Source organism: Gymnogyps californianus, chromosome 2 (genome assembly GCF_018139145.2).
Source record: "Gymnogyps californianus isolate 813 chromosome 2, ASM1813914v2, whole genome shotgun sequence".
Classification (NCBI taxonomy): domain Eukaryota; kingdom Metazoa; phylum Chordata; class Aves; order Accipitriformes; family Cathartidae; genus Gymnogyps; species Gymnogyps californianus.
This window is the reverse complement of record NC_059472.1, coordinates 63786284-63805254: the sequence shown is the minus strand read 5'-3', so window position 1 is coordinate 63805254 and position 18971 is coordinate 63786284. Positions and strand designations below refer to the sequence as shown.

Below are 18971 nucleotides of genomic sequence, written 5' to 3'. Positions count from 1 at the left end.
AGTCATCTTTCCTTCTGTAAGCAATCCTCCCAGGTCCCCAGAATTAGTTTGCAGGAAACTGCTGCTGCTGACTTTAAGTAACTTAAGCAAGGGAAAAAAAATAGCTAAGTGAGGATATACAAATCTTCTCCCATCTTTAATAAAACTCCAGCTTTCAAATAAAGTGGAGTTATGCAGTTCCATCTATTTTGTCTTGAAGGGAATCTGGACAAGCAAGATTATCTTGGGGGTGGAGGGCACACAAAGTACAAAGGCAATTCAACTACTTTCACTTTAGTATTTGAAGGTGTTTAGCATACTTTGACTAAACAGAAGCTTGCAAAAAAATATCACTGATTTACAGCCACATGCCATTTGGGTCAACTGGCAGTAAGCTGGGCTCCTACCTGGTTTACCCCTAACAGCCAAGTAGTAGGCAATTAGAATGTGGGCATGAAAAAGAAAAGAACATCTTGAAGCAACAGTCTAAGCAGCAAATAAGGCTAAGCTAAGCAGGCATGTGTTGGTACCCCTGACAGGCCCAGCCAAGATTCAGACATTTATCAGATTAGAGAAGTTCATAACCACATTCCTTTTGATAGCTTTGCTTATAAATAGAGCTGGCACATCTCTACTCAGGAAAACTGGAGATTGTAGCTGTTCACATTTGTAAAGCTGTTCCAGGCATAACTCCACCCCAGAGAAGCTAAGGTGACTGTAGGCAAAGACCATGAGGAAGAAACTGCAAAACCAGCCAGAACATTTTTCCAGTGGTTACCATCACATAGGAGTTTAGCACAGTAAAAATACATAGCAGCTACCTAGGCTAACCAAAGCCATCTGAAACATCTGCAGTCTTGCCCTCCTCCTGGCAGTACTTCCCCCTAACCAGAGATTGATCTGGGAGTCAAATCAGTTCACTTAGGAGTCTTTTAATGAGCATCAATTGAGGGACAGTAATTATACAAGTGTTCAACTGAAGCTGGCCAAGCCTTTCAGTAAACTGTAACAGGTAAAAAGCGATGGTATGAAGTCCTGTGTAGAAAATGCCAAGTGGCCTTTGTACACCCAGCAGATGGTGCTGTGAGGTTCTGTGCTTCACTGATGCATTTTGGTTTTCATGTTTAGCTCACACTATGTCATGTCAGACACTTCTGTGTTGTACACTAGTGCTGTTATTCAAACAACTTGGGCTAAGCAAACTCTTCATATGATGCACAAGCATTCCAAGATGCAGCAAACCAGATCTCTGCATCAGACACTAGTTTTCTAGAACTCTTCAAGGAGTCAGGTCTGAAGCAGGCAGGCTACAGAAATAAACTGGCACCACTAGTCCTTTTTGCCTGTGTTGTTCATTCAGGCCAAGTACTACTGCTTTTGTGGTCACCTTAGGTGGGGACAAGAGAAGTTACAGCCAAAGCAAGCTCTGCTATAGGAAGGTAACAGATACTGATGATTTCTAACTTTAAAATTATACATCTAAACAAATGCCAGTCTTGTCCTGCGTACAGACTGTATGTTGTATCACAGTAGTTCCACTGTCACTGAAAGGTGAGAACCCAGCAGCCCACTACCCAGTGTTTGTACAGATGCTTGGTGCTAGCAAGTATTGACACAGGTATATGACATGGGTCTCAGCCTGTACCTCAGCTGCAAGTGCAAAGTTTAATGGTACCAGATTATCTCCAGTCATCAACTTCCATGACAAACCAAACAGAGCAAAACAAACAAGGCAGAGAAGTTTTAGAAGCTTCGCAGTGAGAACAGAAGACTCCCCCCTGCCCCAACAGCCATCTGCTATTAAGACTCCAGATGAAGCAACAGTGAAAACCAGACAGACAAGACATTCCTGCCTTCTGCCCGCCAAGGGAGGAAGCATCACATGCTGCTCACCTATCTGTCAGGCTACAGGACTGCACTGTGCTCTCAGGCAGTTCTCAGAGCAAAGCATCATCACTTGAAATACTTACCTTGCTTAGCCTGCTAGTGCTGGTCAGGGAATTCAGAAACAGCAAGCCAAATCCAGTTCAGATTAGCACACATTTAAAAGGGTTTGGTTTTTGACATAATACCAGAAGTGTTGGAGTTTAACGTTCCCAAAAGACAGCTGGAAGTTGGATGTCAGTCAGTAGTTGCAATGAGTGATGCTCTTCTCTCCCCACTTATGCCTACAGATTCCACCCACTCCCATGTAGTATCATCAGTTGTGCTACAGTGTGATGACCTGGCTTACAGAGCCAAAATGGAACATTTTCTGAGCTTGTTTTCTCTCAGGAGAGCAGGATTTAGCAACACCTGCTTCAAGTCAACAAGCTGCTATGGAGCCAGAGCCTAAGGAATACAATTTGGATTCCTGAGAAGAGCAACATGGCTACAGGGCCTGTACATCTGCCTCTATAGCCATAGAAGAGTTCCTCCCCAGTTACCTGAAGTTGCTTTCCCACCCAAGTCATCATTTAATCCTTAGAGACCAAGAGCCAAACTCTAGAGCATGATTATTTGTCCTTTTTAGGGAGTACAAAGGCAGCTTTACAAAAAGATGGCCAGTAGTCATTACTACAGTGACTTTTGTTATAACCTAATTCACTGTAAATTGAAACCCGCAGGCAGGTATAAACTGTAAGAGACAAACGGCTCTTCCAGATCACTCAGTTAACAAGATAGATGCCTCACTACAGCTTGAACACATTCCAGTATAGCCCCCATCATCTGTCACTTTGACTACTTCCAGGACATATCCAGGAATAAGAATCTTAAACTTGGCTGGCAGTTCTGCAACCGATGTGGCTGCTTAAACAGTTGAGAGCAAACCATTCCTCCTGCTTTACAGGAGGAGTAAATGAATGCAGCAAACCACAACTTTGAAGTGATACAGAGGGGACAAAGATGCAGTTCAGGACTGCTGGCCAGATAAAGAATAGTCTGTGTCATTTGAAGTAAGCATTTAAAGAAATATTTTTGGTATACAATGTTCTTTGTCAAGTGGAACTGCACGCTTCCCTCACCCCCACCAAAGCAGTGGAGTGTTGATGGAAAAGGGGAGGCATGTAAGACTTGTAAGACTTCTGATCCATAAACCAGAAGGTAAGGTGTCTAACTTAGTCCTCCAGCTGGGAGACTTCATAGAGGTATGCACCAAGCATCTTCACCCCCTGGATGTAGTTGTACCTGGAAAGAAGATAGCTTCCATTAGCATTGTCTTAGCTTGAGCTGTATTTCTAGCAGTTGTGCTTTTTGCAGTATCAGTCCTATGCACACAGACACTACAGGCATTACCGTTGCAGGCAACAGGCACTACTCCCAACCTCCCCTCACCTCCCCTGGCAAGAGAAATGCCACCCTTGGGGTAGGGGGTAGCCAAGCTTGGAGACCAAAGTATAAAAACTGCTTCTGGTTTCAAGCATATAAAACCAGAAGCAGTAATGAGATCAAGAGTCAGCTACAGACTAGTTACCCAACCAGTCATTCTCTGCTAGGGAGAAATGGCACTTTGCCTTCCAGAGAATTAAAGAAAAGCAAGAGCTCAATTCTTCTTGGTCCTTTTCATAATACATGCCAAGACCCACACTAAACTCAGCCTGACACAGGGATAAATATTCTCTTACCTATTTAGCTTCTCATTTTGAGAGTGGGCACCATCATCTGCAGCTCCAACAGGAAGCAGCATGACATTCTTGCCTGTTGCTTCTTGAAAAGTGAGGGTAACAGGAATGCTTCCTCCCTCCCTCGTCAGGTCTGGTTCAACTCCAAAAACTAGAAAAGTGATACTCTAGTCAGTTTGGAGTTACTTGTTTTTCCAACAAATCCTTACTTAAGCCATCAAGTACCAATCACATCTGTATCAGCTGCTGGACAAATCTTGCTGTTTTAATCAGCCAGACTGCATAAGCCACAGAACTGTGGAGCTTCCTCCACCTAGATGTAGTGCTGGAGCATTGTCACTTTCAGGGTTCAGTTCAAACAGTTACACAAATAACACTTCATTTGAAAGCCTGTTTGTACTCCAACAGGAGTTAGATTTACTCTAGCTGCCCTAGCATAACCAATTAAGGGGGATGCTAGGATGACTAAGATTTGAGGGCTTTGGCTAAGCAAGTGATCTGAACTGACAGTCTCATCCTTATGCAAAAGGAACACCATACCAATGGACTTGTTCCAGTATAGTAGGAATGAGCTTGATATCAAGTTTCTTTCCTTCCTGTACCTCAGACTTGAGTTTAAGGATTGCACGACATGCTTCGTTACTTAGTGAGCCGAACTCATTAGATAAGTGCAGAACACTAAATATTCTGCAAACATAACCTCCTCAGTACTTCTTGAGGTGCTGGAACAAGAGCTTTTTAGTCCTCCCAATGCCAAGTGGAAAACCCACTGACCTGTCTTCATGGCGCTCCTACCAGCCATGTAGTGGGGATGGTTGAAGTCTGACACCCAGGGTTTTCCACCATGGCCTAAGTACACTCGGAACTTGTTGGGGCTCTGCAGCTCTGCAAACTTTTTGCTCACATAGTCTTCAACCTATAAGAAAGATTGAACAATCTTATCTACTGTTAGCATTTGTGTGAACACTGGTAAAGACTGTATACTAAAAGCATCTTAGGGACTTCCAGGTCACTACTACTGTGCAGCAATACTTTTCCTGTTACTATTTCATATTATTCCTATGTATCTCTGCTGCTCTGAAGTCAGAATATCTCCTATCAGCAAGTTAACAGTACACTGCAGAACAGTTCGGCAATATGTCAAACTCTTATGCTTCTGAATATGCACTTCTGGCAATCCAAGTGCCCTACAATTAAATTAGCATTTATTCCTGAGCCCTTTGAGTTAGTTGAGAGAAATTGAATAGCCAGGCCACAACAGTCCACTGTGGGACCATACAGCAATTCCCTCAATTATCTGAGCTGAAGTGCAGAACAGGGAAGATGATAGCAAAGTAAATAGAACTGCTTCAGAAACCAGAACTACTCTTCTCCTAGGCATGGAGAAGAGAAGTTTAGAGAGACCAGTTGTTTTGATACCATCAATCCACCTCAACATACATGCTTTGTGACTTCTTCAGGAGTCATGTTTGGCACAAGCCTGATTGAGAACTTGCCAATCACTTTCCTAGGAATCACAGTCTTGGCTCCAGAGGCTGAGAAGGCTCCTTCAATTCCATGGAGAGACAAGGAAGGGTATCTCCACCTATGCATAAGGATCTTTCTCTGCAGAAGCAAAGGGAAAGATTACATGAAGTTTGACAGAGTTCCCCTAAGTAATAATTTCTTCAATCTAAAAGACTTTGCAAGAAACAGTGTTTTCTCCCATGGAGAAATGCAGCTCATTCAAGACCACTCAGTTATAAATAGAAGCTGTTACTCCCATTAAGCACACATTTTGATACAACAGCTGGGTTTTCAGCACCTTAAGAGATTCAGTAGCTCTAGTTTGTCTTTCTCCTAGTTCTATGGAACTTACAGGACATGACCAGTCTGCTTCTGAAAAGGACACAAATACCATTTATAAGGTGCTCAAGCACAGTGTGTAGGGAGTGTATTGGAAGCCCTGGTCCCCACTGCCTTAAGTCAGGCAGGTGCCTTCATCACTGAGTCACATGCTTATGAAGATCACAGGTTTTCTAAAAGGCTCACTGCACAAACTGAGGCATACAGTGTGCTCCAATTTATATCATCAGTTGTATTAAAACTGCCTGAACTCCGGGTTGATTAAAGTGAGCACTATTGCCTTTTTCAGATACACTTCTGCATTTCCTCCTTGTTGCCTTGGACACAGCTGTTCAGTACACTGGATACTGAATTCAACACATTTGTGTCCTGTACAGACAGCTACAGTGTCTCAAACCTGAACTTCACTGCAGAAATTCAGGAGACTTAGAAATTTTTGTGGCCTTTATGTTAAAAGTTTGTTTTGTTCCAGGTACAACCTGCCTCTAATCTTCGCTCAAAGAGAATTTAACTGTCACAGTTCAAATCTCTCAAGCACACTGTTTCTCACTTGGAGATTACAGCCTTCTCTCCCATATCTCTCCTTAGCCCTAAGCCCCTTCTTGCATGCATGCAGCTTAGTTAGAACTCCCTTGGTAAGTTAAGCTAGGATTTCAGTCTAGCTAAGACTGAACAGCTTTAGTTCAGTATCATACATAAAGAGCATCTTGCCAGCTCCTCCTCATATACAAGCTATATTTCATCCACTACTTTATAGGACAAGGCTAAACAAGGAAGTCTGTGCTCTCAGTTGATATAAACCTGAGCATGTGAAGACAAGGTTGAGGATATAAAATTGTTACTTATACCTATTTGAGTTGAGTCTGAAGTCTCCTCCTGACAGTACTAGGACAGAAGACAGACCTGCACATGTAAACTTGTCTTTTGCAACACTTGTTTCTGCTTTTTATGACAGGAGATGTATTTATATCTAAGGTTTAAAATTAGTGTATAATACCTATTGCAAGATTCAATGCTGTTAAAAGCATTCATTTGGAGAGCTCCCAGGATGACAATTTGAGAAGTTCAGACATAAGTTTATTGAACTTGAGCCTGTTCAAAGATTTGGGCAGCTGCCTAGTTCATTGCTACAAAACAGTCCTTGCTTGCCAGGTCCAGGAAGATGTTCAGTACGTCAACCTTAAGTTCATCACAGCTAGATCTCAAGCTGTTTTCTCACCTAATGAGAAGTCATCTCTATGAGCAACTATATTTCTGATAACCCACTGAACTTCCTACAGATGTAGGAAATCAGATGCTTTGTGTAGATGTGGTGTCTGACCTCTGAAAAAGTGCTAGCAGTTCTTATCTAGCATTAAGAGAACAGCACTAGATAAAGAAAGTTCTGTACAAGTTTGAAGTGCTACTTATAGACAAAAGGAGCAAATTTAAAGTTGTCTAGACTGCTTGCCTTAAGCATGGGATAACCTAGACTAAGTTTCCAAGCACCAAACACTTTGCAGAGGACCTGCTAGTGTTAAGTATGCAGTCAACTGTACAGTAGGTGAAATTATCTTCAAGGCAATCTCACCACTTTAAAGAGATCAGATGAATTCTCTACCTACTAAATTACTTGGTTACTACACAAGTATCCACAGAAGCTTGTTTCTGTCTGAATATAGATAGCTTGAACACAGCTAACCAGGGTAGAGAGGGAGAGCTACAGTATACCTTTGTATCATGCAATAGTTTTGTCGCTCCTACATCTTTTGCATATTCTTCCAGGTCAAAATCAATCTTCTCATATAGTGCCAGCTCCTCATCAGTAACAGGTGCCACTGCTTCATTAATGCCTGGGATGAGGATTTTCCCTTTCTTGTCTATAAGAGACCCTGTAAACAAGAAGCACCTAATATCAGGATTCAATCAGAATAAACGAGATGTCATTGCTGGGAACACCTTTCATGGGAAATAGAAGTCTTCACCTTCTGAAAACTCTGTAAATGTAACGAAATTCTGAGCTCTACCTCCCAGAGCCTGTACCCCTAAGCATGGAAGGCACTTGCAGAATTTGCAGCTATCCAAAATGTGCACTTCCTTGCAACTGTATTTAATTCTACTGCTACATATTTGGCTGGCTGTTCGAAGGCAGGATTCCCAAGAAGTTCGATATGGCATCTGTAGAAGAGTTTGCAGAAAAGAGCTGATTTAATTAACATACCAGTTTGCAGCAAGATTTTAGGGGAAGCTAAAGTAGACAGACAACTTCTTGGCAAGACCTTCATCATATTTCTGTATCTAAGGCATCAGCCTTGCATACCTGGCAAGCACCATTTCATTGGTCATTGCTTTGCTAGTGTAAGCAGCCCTTAGGAATCCCCCTCACTGCAAACTCACTCATGCTTTAATGGCTCTTACTCCCATTTTAGATGCATTCAGTGAAACTTGCTTTTTCTTACCCATTAGAGTAATGAGATCTGTCATGGCCTCATGTACTGAACCACCATAAACTCCAGAGTGAAGGTCTTTGTCACTACATTCCACCTGGTTTGAAGGGAATTAAGATTCAGGTTAATTTTAGCATGAAGACATTGTCAAATCACAGAACAGACTTTTACTCTAGCTTTTTGCTGCATGTATTTTGAGAATGCATCTGGTTTTGAAATCAGGCCACTCAGTTGTAGTACATCAAAGCAGATATGCCTTTTATTGTTCTGTGAAGTACAAGCCCTTAGTACTGACTGTCCCAACCTTGGGGACTTCAGTGGTGACATCTCTTCCTGCACTCAAGGAAATATCTGGATGAAGATATCTGTGCCATGAGATAATCCTCCAGTGAAGGTGCTGGCGTACCTTGCTTCATACATCTGAAAGCTATCCCTCCCACCCAAATATCATATAGGATAGTAAAAGGAAGCTATTTAGACAATTAGTAGAAACTCTTCTACTTAAGTAGTCAGTTTCACCTTTTCTGAAGAAAAGCTATTGGCATGAAAAAGTTAGAGCTACCACTCTTCTCCAGTAGAAAATTCAGTTTAATAACACTAATTTTGCAGTATATTTCAACACTTACCTCTATGAAGTAGTAGCAGATACCCCTCAAGCCATAGGTGATACAAGGCTTCTTCTTGCCTAGCCAGTAGTTGTCAGAAATGCAAACGTAATCCACATCTTTGAAGAAAGTATCTCGCTGAGCAAAAATCAGTTCATCAAGGCCTTCAGATCCTGATTCTTCCATACCCTCTAGGCAGAACTTAACATTTACTGGAAACTCCTTTGAAAATGAAAAACAAGAACAGATCAAGTACGTGAAAACATTGGACTCTTTCAGCAATCTAATTTTCATCTGTCATGTACAAAGCAGAAAAATGGACATGGGTAAATTAGTTCCATGACAGTGGAATTTGTTAATTATACACAAAGTATTACAAAGTTTGGACTGCGCTTATGTTGAAGGCACTTCCACCACCCCTCATTTGATAAAATTCAAACTCTTCAAAAAAGTTTTAACTAAGCTCTAAACCAACTTGTTCCCAATCCTTTTAACTGTGGGAATGCAGCAGAAATCTGTTGCCAAAGGTAAGTCACAGGACCAGGAAAACTAGTATTAGCCACAGAAATTGCATACCACAGTAGGAGAGCCAGAGCTACTCTGTCTATCCAGCCTACCATATTCTATGCCTTGACAGCACCTGAGAACTGGTAATTCTTCTCACAAGTAATAGCAACTTGTCTTGCAAGACAGAAGACATCCTGAGCTATTTCTGATTGCACTTTTGAACAGAAACAGCAAAGCTCCCAGTTTAGTGTTACTAAGTTAATCTCTTCTTAGAGCTCAGTGGCAGTGAGACATTAAGCTTTGCTAAAGGCCAAGGTAATTTGACATCCTTACATGAAAGCAATCACATTTGATTATTCCTCCTGCTCCAGATGCTTGCATACATATTTTCCTTCCTACACATTTTGTTAAAGCAAAAGTGTTTAAAGTGCAATCCAACCATCTACAAGACTAAGTTGTCAGCAAGTTAACTCAACCCTACTGGGACATCAGGGAATTTACAGGACTATTGCATCATTCCTCCGACAAGCTGAATAAGCAGGCTTGCCTCACAAGGTTTTGTGGCTTGGATAATGTTTATTGCTAGACTCAGCTGTATGTAAAAAAGCAGGATACATTTTGAGCAGGTACCTGGTTAGTTTGTTGATAAGCCTCCAAGGCATTCAGCCAGGCAAGCACTGGACCTTTGTCATCTGTTGACCCTCGCCCATACAGCTTTCCTGTAGAAACAAGATACAAATTAACCACTGTGGAGAAAAATTACAATGAAGCTTCAGTCATCTCTTGTCTGCAGGAGAAAACATCTTTTTGGATAAGCTTTTTAGCCCTGCCTATATTAACCTTCATTTCTGATTCTTCTGAAGTAGCAGTTTTACATCCCGCTTCATACATCCATGTGGGATAGGTACAGGACTGCAATAGTTCTCCCACTTAGAGCTACCCCACCTCTTCCCCCAGCCGCTCCCTGGATAGGAGCTGAACATAAGCCTGGAAAAGATGCAACTGCCTTGGGCTATGTCATTCCCATATCCTTCACAGTAATATAATTTTCTACAAACACAGCATTAAGAGTATGGAAACAAGCTATGTCCTTTCACCAGAAACCTATCTGGTATTAGCTTCAATTCAATAATTCTTTGTCTGAAGAGTAAGAATTCAGTAGCTAGTGACCAACCACTTCTCTGGATTCTCCAGATAAAACTGAATCTCCCCAGAAAGGGCTTTAGTCAAAGATAAGTTTTACAGACTACAGGGAAGTCCCAGGAAATGTAGCACATGGGATCACAGTAGAGGCAGATATTGCTGCAACTCAGAGCTGTGGCTACAACCCCTAAGCACTAGGTGTAACCACAGTGAAAAAACAGGCCAGACAGCTTGCAAGGTAAGGAGCCATTGGTAAATACAACTCTTACACTGGCAGTCTGCACAGAGAAAAGCCACAGCCTGAGGCAAGTCTAACTCTTGCTAGCATGAGATAATCCAACTTTTTAACTTGGACTCTGCTGCCTACAACCAAGGGCCCAAGCAGAAATACTAGTTACCACAGATAATTCTTTTCTTGGCAATGATTAATGCTTATGCAACAAGAATGGTTAATGTCCTTCTACTCATATGACCTTTGAGACACAACACTGAGCAAATGAAACAAGGAAGAGGCTGTTGGTAGCACCAGCTTTAAACAGAAAAGAAAGTTTTAGTCTCTTCTTTGCTACTGGCAATGTGTCATTTCAACAGGAGTTACTGCACGATTTCTTCATCCCCATTTATAGGAGAGGGACACTTGTCTGGGCACTAGCTCTGTAGAACACAGCTTCCGCAGTACTCCTTGTAGCACAGTATGCAAACACAAGGCAACCCAGGGAGGCTGCTGTACCACTCCTGTCTCCAGGCATAAAGAAGCTGTGTTGAGTGTTCGTCCTCTGTAGTAGTTCAAAATCCCTGCAGTCTGACATGACCTTACAGGCTGCAAGTTGTGAACAGCACAATAACCTAGTTCTAGAAAGCTTTCTGGCAACAAAATGTTACCATGGAAGGCAGCAGTTAAGACTTTGCTGTAGCTACAAGGAAGAAAGATAACATGCAAGTACAGCCTAGCCTATCAGAAAAGGAAACAAGCCCTGAGAGCAGCTGAGATTTTGCAGCACTACTTGTTTACCATTTCCCCTCCTGCATATTTTCTCAACAGTATTAAACAAACACCCATGTCTGTTCTTACTCTCCTTCACCCTTTCAATTAAGGGTACAACTTTAGAACAGTTGAAAAATACCATACTTGTTAAAGTAGTGCTCATCCGTTTGTGAAGTCCACCACTCTTACCTTCTCTTTCTACCAGTGTGAAGGGCTCACTATCCCAGCCATCCTCCAGTGCTGCTGGCTGAACATCCAGGTGACCATATACACACACTGTCTTTTTGTGTGGATCTGAGCCAAGGGTTCCCAGAACAATTGGTGGTAGAGGGATCTCTGATCCATCAGGCAGCTAGAAATAGGAGGCAAGAAGTTTTATTCAAATGTGGAATGTCAGAGTGGCACATTTTCATCAGATGAATGAATTCAACATTTCAGAGGTTATGAGATATGGGGCATAGACAGCTAAACAAAACTAAGCTACTTAAACTGATTGCCAGAAGCAGTGTGCCAATGAAGGCATGACAGCACCATGCCAGTAAGTTTCCTGACAAGTCCCAGTAATAGTCAAAATGTGCCAAGCTACTCAGAACTGTTAGCTTTAAACTAACAATCCTACATCAGACTTCAGCAGAGCAAGCTGTCTGCATGCCAAACCGCCATATCTAATGCTGACCCAAGCATAAGTGATAAACGTTCAATATTGCATTCTGCATTGCTGGTCACTGCACTTTCATCAGGTCCACAGTATAGGTCTCTAGATAAAAATTTCCTGACAGTGGTATCACCGAGTATAACACGTGCCTACACGCAAATAAGGTCAGTGTAACAGCTATATTTCTCTATACCAGCCTACGCTGTTAAGCAAAGGGCAGGGTAGTGCTGATGAACTTAGTTCAAGAGTTGAACTTGGCTTAGTCCTTTGGAATACCCCATAAGCAATTATCACATGCTATTCTCAGCCAGCATGTATTTCCCTTCCAGTGAACACAAACTCCTAGACACTGTTCAGCAGATCAAGATCAGCTTTGACTTTTTGCTCACATGGGCTCCAAGCTATGATTTTTTTATCAACAGGTTACATGGTCCTTGGCCAGCTGCAGCTCTAAGTGATTAAAGCATTATTGCAAGAATTTACACTTACAGTAATCAGTACAAACTGCTGTGCAACAGTAAACTAAGTTAGATCAGACAAGTTCACCAGTTGCTTTACACTGTCCTTCATTGATATAGCAGCAATGTACATAATACACTGACTAGTTTTGTCTATACTTAATATAAAACTAAATACTAAAGTTAACTTGAAGCCAGTTGCAAGAGTTTTCTAAATAGAAATGTTACTTGTAAAACTCTGTAAAATCAGTTCTTGTCCCCAAAAAGTTACACTGATGAAAGGAACAAGTTTGTCTGAGTTAATTGAAACACTTTTGATGGGATTTTAGGCTGTAGGTAGTAGCAGAGCTAGAATTATCCTACAGATTCCCTCACAAGAGGGCACATGAAGTCAGCTGCTTCCCTGCTGGGACCTGTAGTGCTAAACAAGTGTATTCCAGTTGCCAAAAGCCAGAACTGCTCAGAGGGTCCTGATACACATGATTTCACCCAGCAGTCATTAGCACCAATTACAATCTTCTAAAACTAGCAAATACTCCAGTACAACAAGATTTTGAATGCCACTATCCAAATACTAGTCTAACAATTTTGGTATGGGTCTTAATCTGTTACATGTAGCAACTAGGCACTTCAAAGGAGGAGCATATCAAGTGGATGGTTCCCTAGGATGAGGTTATCATTCTCATAAGCATATACCTTTCACAGGTGAAGGAAAAGCAGTCCCGATAGCTAAAAATAAGGAGAGGACTCATCCTATTAAGGATCTTTCTGTATCTGGTAAGGGAGCAGTGCAATCTTGTGACAAATATAACACTTCTGGAAGAGCCTAGAAGTCTTGTGGAAGACTTATTGAAACTTCAGTCAGTATCTTTACAGTCTATGGGTCTAAGGTCCAACACCAGCCTGCTGTTAAAAGTGTCTAACGTCTTTGTTTGCAGGTGTTCTGTTCATGTTCAGTTAGAAAAGTATTTAAAATACATTTAATACACAGTCCAAAATGTAGTACAACATGCTTAACTGATCTGGATCCCAAGGTTTGCTATAAACAAAGGTTTCAACAGGAAGCTCAGACTGTGTGGCAGGAAAGACATTATCCTACACCCCAACAGGCTACTGCCTTTCTAGGCCACTACCCACAAGACCCTTGTGTGGTGATCCTGACCAGAAGACGATCAGACATCAAGGAATTACTGATCCACATAGTTAGCCTGAGTACACCCAAGCCTGTGCTGTGCTGCACACACAGCTTCGCCTTCCTGCCTGTATTGTGCTGTGCATATCCTTGGGCTGCAAGATAAACTTAGCCAGTTGACTGTAGCTTGCAGGCAGTTCTCACTTGGCACTGGCAATTACACCACCTGCATGTCCTTGTCTTTATCTAAAAGTGCAGCAGGAAGTTGTCATGTGAATACCCCTTTTGTTTGGCAGTGGAATTGAAGAACTTGAATAAATAAAATGGGATAACATTTCCATGAATGGGATCTGCACAGCTTGCTGCAAACTGATTGGAAGCCTGCTAGATGCTGCACAACTTGGGGTTCCCAGTATCTGAAGGGACATAAGATTACCTATACTATCCTCTTTCTTTGTAGTGGTAGCTCTAATAAACAGCATTTTAAATGATACTTTATGGAGTCTAAGTGCCTTTCTTACTGGGATCATAAGAAGCCAGCACCTCCTAGTGCAAAATGCCTTGTCTTCTAAAGAGACTTTTTCTACTAAGCTGACATGGAGATGCTCACGTACCTTTTGTTTCCCAATATCCACAAGCTGGGTTGTGCCTCCCAGTCGCTCAATATCCTTTGCAGCCAGCTCCATCATGCGTCTGATTTCAGCCCTCTTCTCCGGCCATGCTGACACACTCTGGATTGCCACCCATTGAGCCAGCCGCTACAGAAAGACAGAAAAACTAAAGGTTTTACTACACATGAATTATGGCATGGGAGGCACTATACAAATACAACACCTTGCAATTCAGCTAATACTGTTTTAGTCAAGCTTAAACTTGAGGCAAATCAGCTCTGTCCTCTGCTCAAAGGAGTACTCTAACTATTAATATTACACTCAAAAGCTCTCTAAAACCTCACTTTCCTACAGCTGCCCCTGCAGTGTAGCACAGTTTACAGATACCTAAGGTAAACTTAAGAGTATGACAGCTTGTGCATATTGTGCCTTCCTGGTTGCCATTCTTTAAGTATCCAGAACCAGCTAATGTCTTTCATGCTTCTCAGAAAGGCCGCCTTAGCTTTTTCTTGCCATGTGAGATCAGTGAGAGCAAGTGGCAGAAGTCAAGTTGAACACTTGGCATAGTTCTTGCCTCAGACTTTACAGTGCTATACCACTGATTCCTTCACAGGTGAAAGGGATTGCAATACAATGCACAATTAAATAGCAGGTTAAACAGCAAACTACAGAAGGTAACCTCTCCCTCTGTACCCCAACATGAACAGTTTCATATGAGAAAGCTTTATTCCAGCCTTGTTTGTATCTTTCCTCTCCCACATATAAACCTAGTTTGGCATTCAGGAACTAGTTTCAAACTTCTTGTACCTCTAAATAAGTCACTGCTTGCACTATACAGTAATAGAGCATTTCCTAATAGATCTACCATGGAGATTTACATCACTGAACAGAACTATGCCTAAACTTCAGAAACAAAGTTCTCTGGCTTGACTCAAATCAGTCACACCTGCTGCCTGCTCCCTCCTCTCCCCAATTACTTGGCATTGCTCTATTACTGGGTATATCATACAGGTATAACAACAAGCTTGAAGCTGACCACCTAGCTTCTAATATCCCATAGCTGTCTGTGCTGCAGGACAAAACTCAAGAAAACTTACCTGAATATAGAGGTCCTGGTGTTCATCAATGTATTTAAAGAGGGTTTCAAGCACGGACATTTTCTGACCAGAACAGTGCTGCTGAAGATTGTGACAGAAAAATAATTTAGCCTTCACAGGTTTAAGAAGCAACACTCATTAATCAAGCAGCCACAGCAGACTTTCACCTTTTAACTGCTAATGCCACACACCAAGCTGTGCTAATATAAAACTTGAGGCCACTCCCTCTCATGAAATCACACAGTGAAGGGGCTAAACAAAAGCATATTTAAGTTCAATAGCACTGTTTCTGCCTCTCCCCCCAAAATAACTTTGGAAGTTAAACTGAGCAACTTGTCTACAGAGATACTTCAATCAAGTAATGTACTTCACTTTGCTGCAGAATTACAGGCAAAATGCAACTTCAAAGAGTAGATTTCATTATAAGAGTTCAACTAATAGTGTGCCATAGGCTTGAATGCTAGTAGCTAGGTCCAAGAAAGCACCACACTTACTTTGTGCTCTACAAAGGAGGTTAAAAGCAGGCAGCTTAAGAACTGTGCTTTCTTCAGCTTTAAAGTTCCAACATGCCACTCAGCCTTCCCGAAGAAGGTCAGAGTGAAACCACAGGAAGAGACACCAGCCCCAGCAGGCCATGAGCAAGTGGTCAGTGATAGTTCAGTGCTACCACTTCCCTGTTGGTTTAGTTTCAACTGAAGTTCATGTGAGAAAATCCAAGACCTCTCCCCTCCTCAGTTTTCTGCCTTCCTTACCAGTCCAAAGTCCATATTAAAAAGACATACTGTCCACTTAACCAACAAAACCAACAAGCTTAAACTTAGTTCTCAAGTTAGAACTAAAGATACAGCATCTCCTCTAAGCCAGGAAAATAATGAGCTTTACAAATATGCCTCCAAAATCCAAGTGCCTGGACAACGAGAAAAACCCCAGTGTCCATGTAATACACTGAACAAGAATGTTCAGCAGCACCAACTGCTGTGGTTCAGTATTTTGCTCAGTCAGCTTTATGTCAGATCCTGTAAGCCTTTCTTCCGCTTCCACATGGAAGTCACAAGACAAGTATGATAGTTGTTAAAAATATTTGACTGTTTGTCTTCGGATTTCTTGAACAGCTGACTACTCTACATAGCTGAAATTAATACTTTCAAGCTGCAGGTTGTCCCACACAACACACTGCGATATAAGCACATCCTACCACCCTAAATCCACAAAAGACTTACAGAATTATTTTCTTTCAAGCAGGGTTTTACTTACACAAATCACTGATGTTTGACATACAAAAATCCTTTCACTCACTGGACATGGCATCTATTTAATTTACAGGATCCATCAAGTTTAAGTTTGGATAATGAGTTTTAAGCACCAATTAGAACAATCCCAAACCACCAGACAGCTCAAGCATTCTCTTCAATAGTCAGGAACGGTGAAAACTGAACAGCTTCAAAAGGACTATACAGACATAACCAAGTTAAAGCAATGCTTCTCACTGAAGTCTGGTTTCCCTAATGAAGCCACATGCAGCTAGAGCTCAGGCATGATTCATCTGGAACTTTTCAGAGAAACCAGCACACAGGCATCAGTCCCATGCATCTGACCCTCCCCTTCACTCAACCAGTTTCTATAGCAACATCAGGGCTCTAGCTTCACAGCACAGACACAAAATACAACATATTACAGAGAGGCTGATATTCTGTCCAACACAAACAAGATCTGAACTACTTGCTAAGTCAGGGACTACTTTAAGTATCACCTTAAACATAGTTAAATATTCTTAAAGATTATAGGGGCATTGAATCACTCAAGTCTCACTGCAGAGCTACAAAAAGTCTGCCCCAGAAAGCTTCAAACCTGGAAAAGCAAATGTTGCTTACTGCACAGCACAAGGCTATTACTTCCCCTCCCCTCTTAAAAGCCAGGGCTAGAATTTTCTGTAGGTCCCTCAGACTGGAGAATTGAACCCTTCCTACCTGCGTGGAAGAGACTCCACAGTTCTACCTTTTCACAGCACTGTAACAGTTGCATTATGAAATAAGACAACCCAATGGACTATCAGTGCGCTATAACAACTTTGCCCTCCTTATCCACAGACAAGAGTAGTACCCCAGATGAGAGTATTTAATCAAGTCAGAATAAGTCTGTGGCCATCACAGAGCACTCACTGTCCTCTACAAGCCACTAAGAGTAGCAGCATACGGCCCCATGTCCGCACCACAGGCCCTGCTCTTTGGGCTGAGGTTGACTTAAAGGTAAAATTTGGGACTTTACAAGGTTTTGCAGCAAAAGGGAAAGTTCACCGTAGCCCCCAGCTCCGCGACCGCAGAGAGGCAAGCCTCAGGGCGGGAGGGAGGCACGCCGCAGGTTTCCTAAGGACAGGGGGAGGCTCACGGGGATAGAGAGAGCAAGCGTGGGGAAGGGGACAGGGGGGCAGCGGCAGCTTCCCTCTGAGGAGCAGCCTCGGCGCTACCGCGCCCCGGGAGAGCCGGCCGGGCCGAGACACGAAGCCGGGCAGGCGCTTCCTACTGCGGGACACCGGGCAAGGCCAGGCCCGGCAGGGACGCCGCGCAGCCGGCACCTGCCGGCGCCTCCATGCAAGGCCAGGCACGGCCCTACGCGCCGGGGCACCGCGGCACAACGCAAAGGGGACCCGACCGGACCCGGCCCTGCTCCCGCCCGGCCCGGCCCGGCCCGGCCCCTCCCGCACCGCCACTCACCCCGCGCCCTCCCGGCTCGCTGTCGCAGGCAGCAGTACCCGCCGCGCCGCCTTAAATACCCCCGCGCCGGCCCCGCCCCGCGCCGCACGCCGCGGTGGCCAATCCGCGGGCAAGGAGAGGGCCTCGCGCGGCCCCGGGGCGGGGCTTGCTGCAAGACGGGGCGGGGCCGCGGCGCTGTCTTCCAGATGGAGGCGGGGGGCGGGGCGCCGCTCTCCAGCGCCCCCAGCGGCCGCGCCGAGCTACGGCGCCCCGGGGCCCCGGCGGGGGCGTGGGGGGGGTGGGGGGTGTCACCCGTGTTCTGTCCTCCTGCGTGGGGGCACCACCTCGAGGTAGTCGAGTGCTAATGACCTTCCCACTCTCCAGTGAAACGTGATGAGCAAGGGCATAAATAATTTGAGACAAATATGAGAAATAATACGGGAGATAGTAAGGGGGAACATAACACGGGAGAAATTTGGGAGATCTTGGCCAGAACCTGTCTGGACAACTGAATTATTCCAACCAAAGATGGGAGTGTCCTTATGGCCTTCTTACATTTGTGGTTTAGATAGATTTAGATAGATTTAGATGTGATTTAGATAAGTTAGATAAAGAAAATGTAATATGATCGGTAAGATGCAAAAGTGAAGTAAGATCACCTAGCGAAGAGTTTCCTTAGCTCCTAACAATGGCGGAAAGGCATAAAGTCATTCCACATGCAGAAAGATAAAAATTCAGGTAAGGCTTGCTGTTACCCTGGGCCTGACCTAAATGAAGCAAGGCCTTATAAGATGGGAACTGCTGAAGCTGCTTCTGTTCATGAGCAATTGCATAGCTCTGATACGTATAGCTGTTAACCATGTATGGATGTAACAATTTGGTAACTCATATTGTTTATAGGCATTCTTAAAAGAACTGTAAAAATGGTCATTGGCCCCAGGCTGTAGTAAAAGTATTCGTTACCTGAATTACTGAGGGAGGTTCACCAGTCAGTCAAACGTATTGGGCAGTGTGGTTCCCAGTGCCACAAATATTAGGAAATGTGCTGATAAAATTTGCTGAGGGCACGAGGCCAGGAGATGGAGTCAGGACAGAGAAGGAAAATGGAACAACGTGATGACCCTGAGGATCACAGAAATAAAACCAGGATGAAATTCTGTAACTGGGAGCTCATGAGCTGGAAATGAGTGAGAAGGAGCAGGGCATACTAGCTGGTCACGGGAGGTCTATGAGCTA

At 43.3% G+C, this 18971-nt stretch overlaps 1 protein-coding gene across 1 annotated transcript; it reads right to left on the bottom strand.

The window, feature by feature from the left end:
* Positions 1-1625: 1625 nt before the first annotated feature.
* Positions 1626-17766, bottom strand: CNDP2 (carnosine dipeptidase 2). Its single transcript, XM_050891518.1, has 12 exons — positions 17757-17766; positions 15046-15126; positions 13952-14095; positions 11282-11444; positions 9595-9683; positions 8479-8679; positions 7865-7949; positions 7137-7297; positions 5022-5186; positions 4356-4497; positions 3585-3732; positions 1626-3147 (listed from the first exon to the last, which is right to left on the bottom strand). The coding sequence occupies exons 2-12, from the start codon at positions 15103-15105 to the stop codon at positions 3078-3080; spliced, it is 1428 nt and encodes a 475-aa protein (XP_050747475.1). The 5' UTR covers positions 15106-15126; positions 17757-17766; the 3' UTR covers positions 1626-3077.
* Positions 17767-18971: the final 1205 nt, after the last annotated feature.

Coding starts and splice junctions, on each gene's coding strand:
- CNDP2 (XM_050891518.1), bottom strand. CDS start 15,105: ATGTCCGTGCTTGAAACCCTCTTTAAATACATTGATGAACACCAGGAC. Junction 8,680..9,594: donor CTTATCAACAAACTAACCAG/GTACCTGCTCAA, acceptor TCATTTTCAAAG/GAGTTTCCAGTAAATGTTAA. Junction 3,733..4,355: donor TAGGAGCGCCATGAAGACAG/GTCAGTGGGTTT, acceptor TCACTTTTCTAG/TTTTTGGAGTTGAACCAGAC.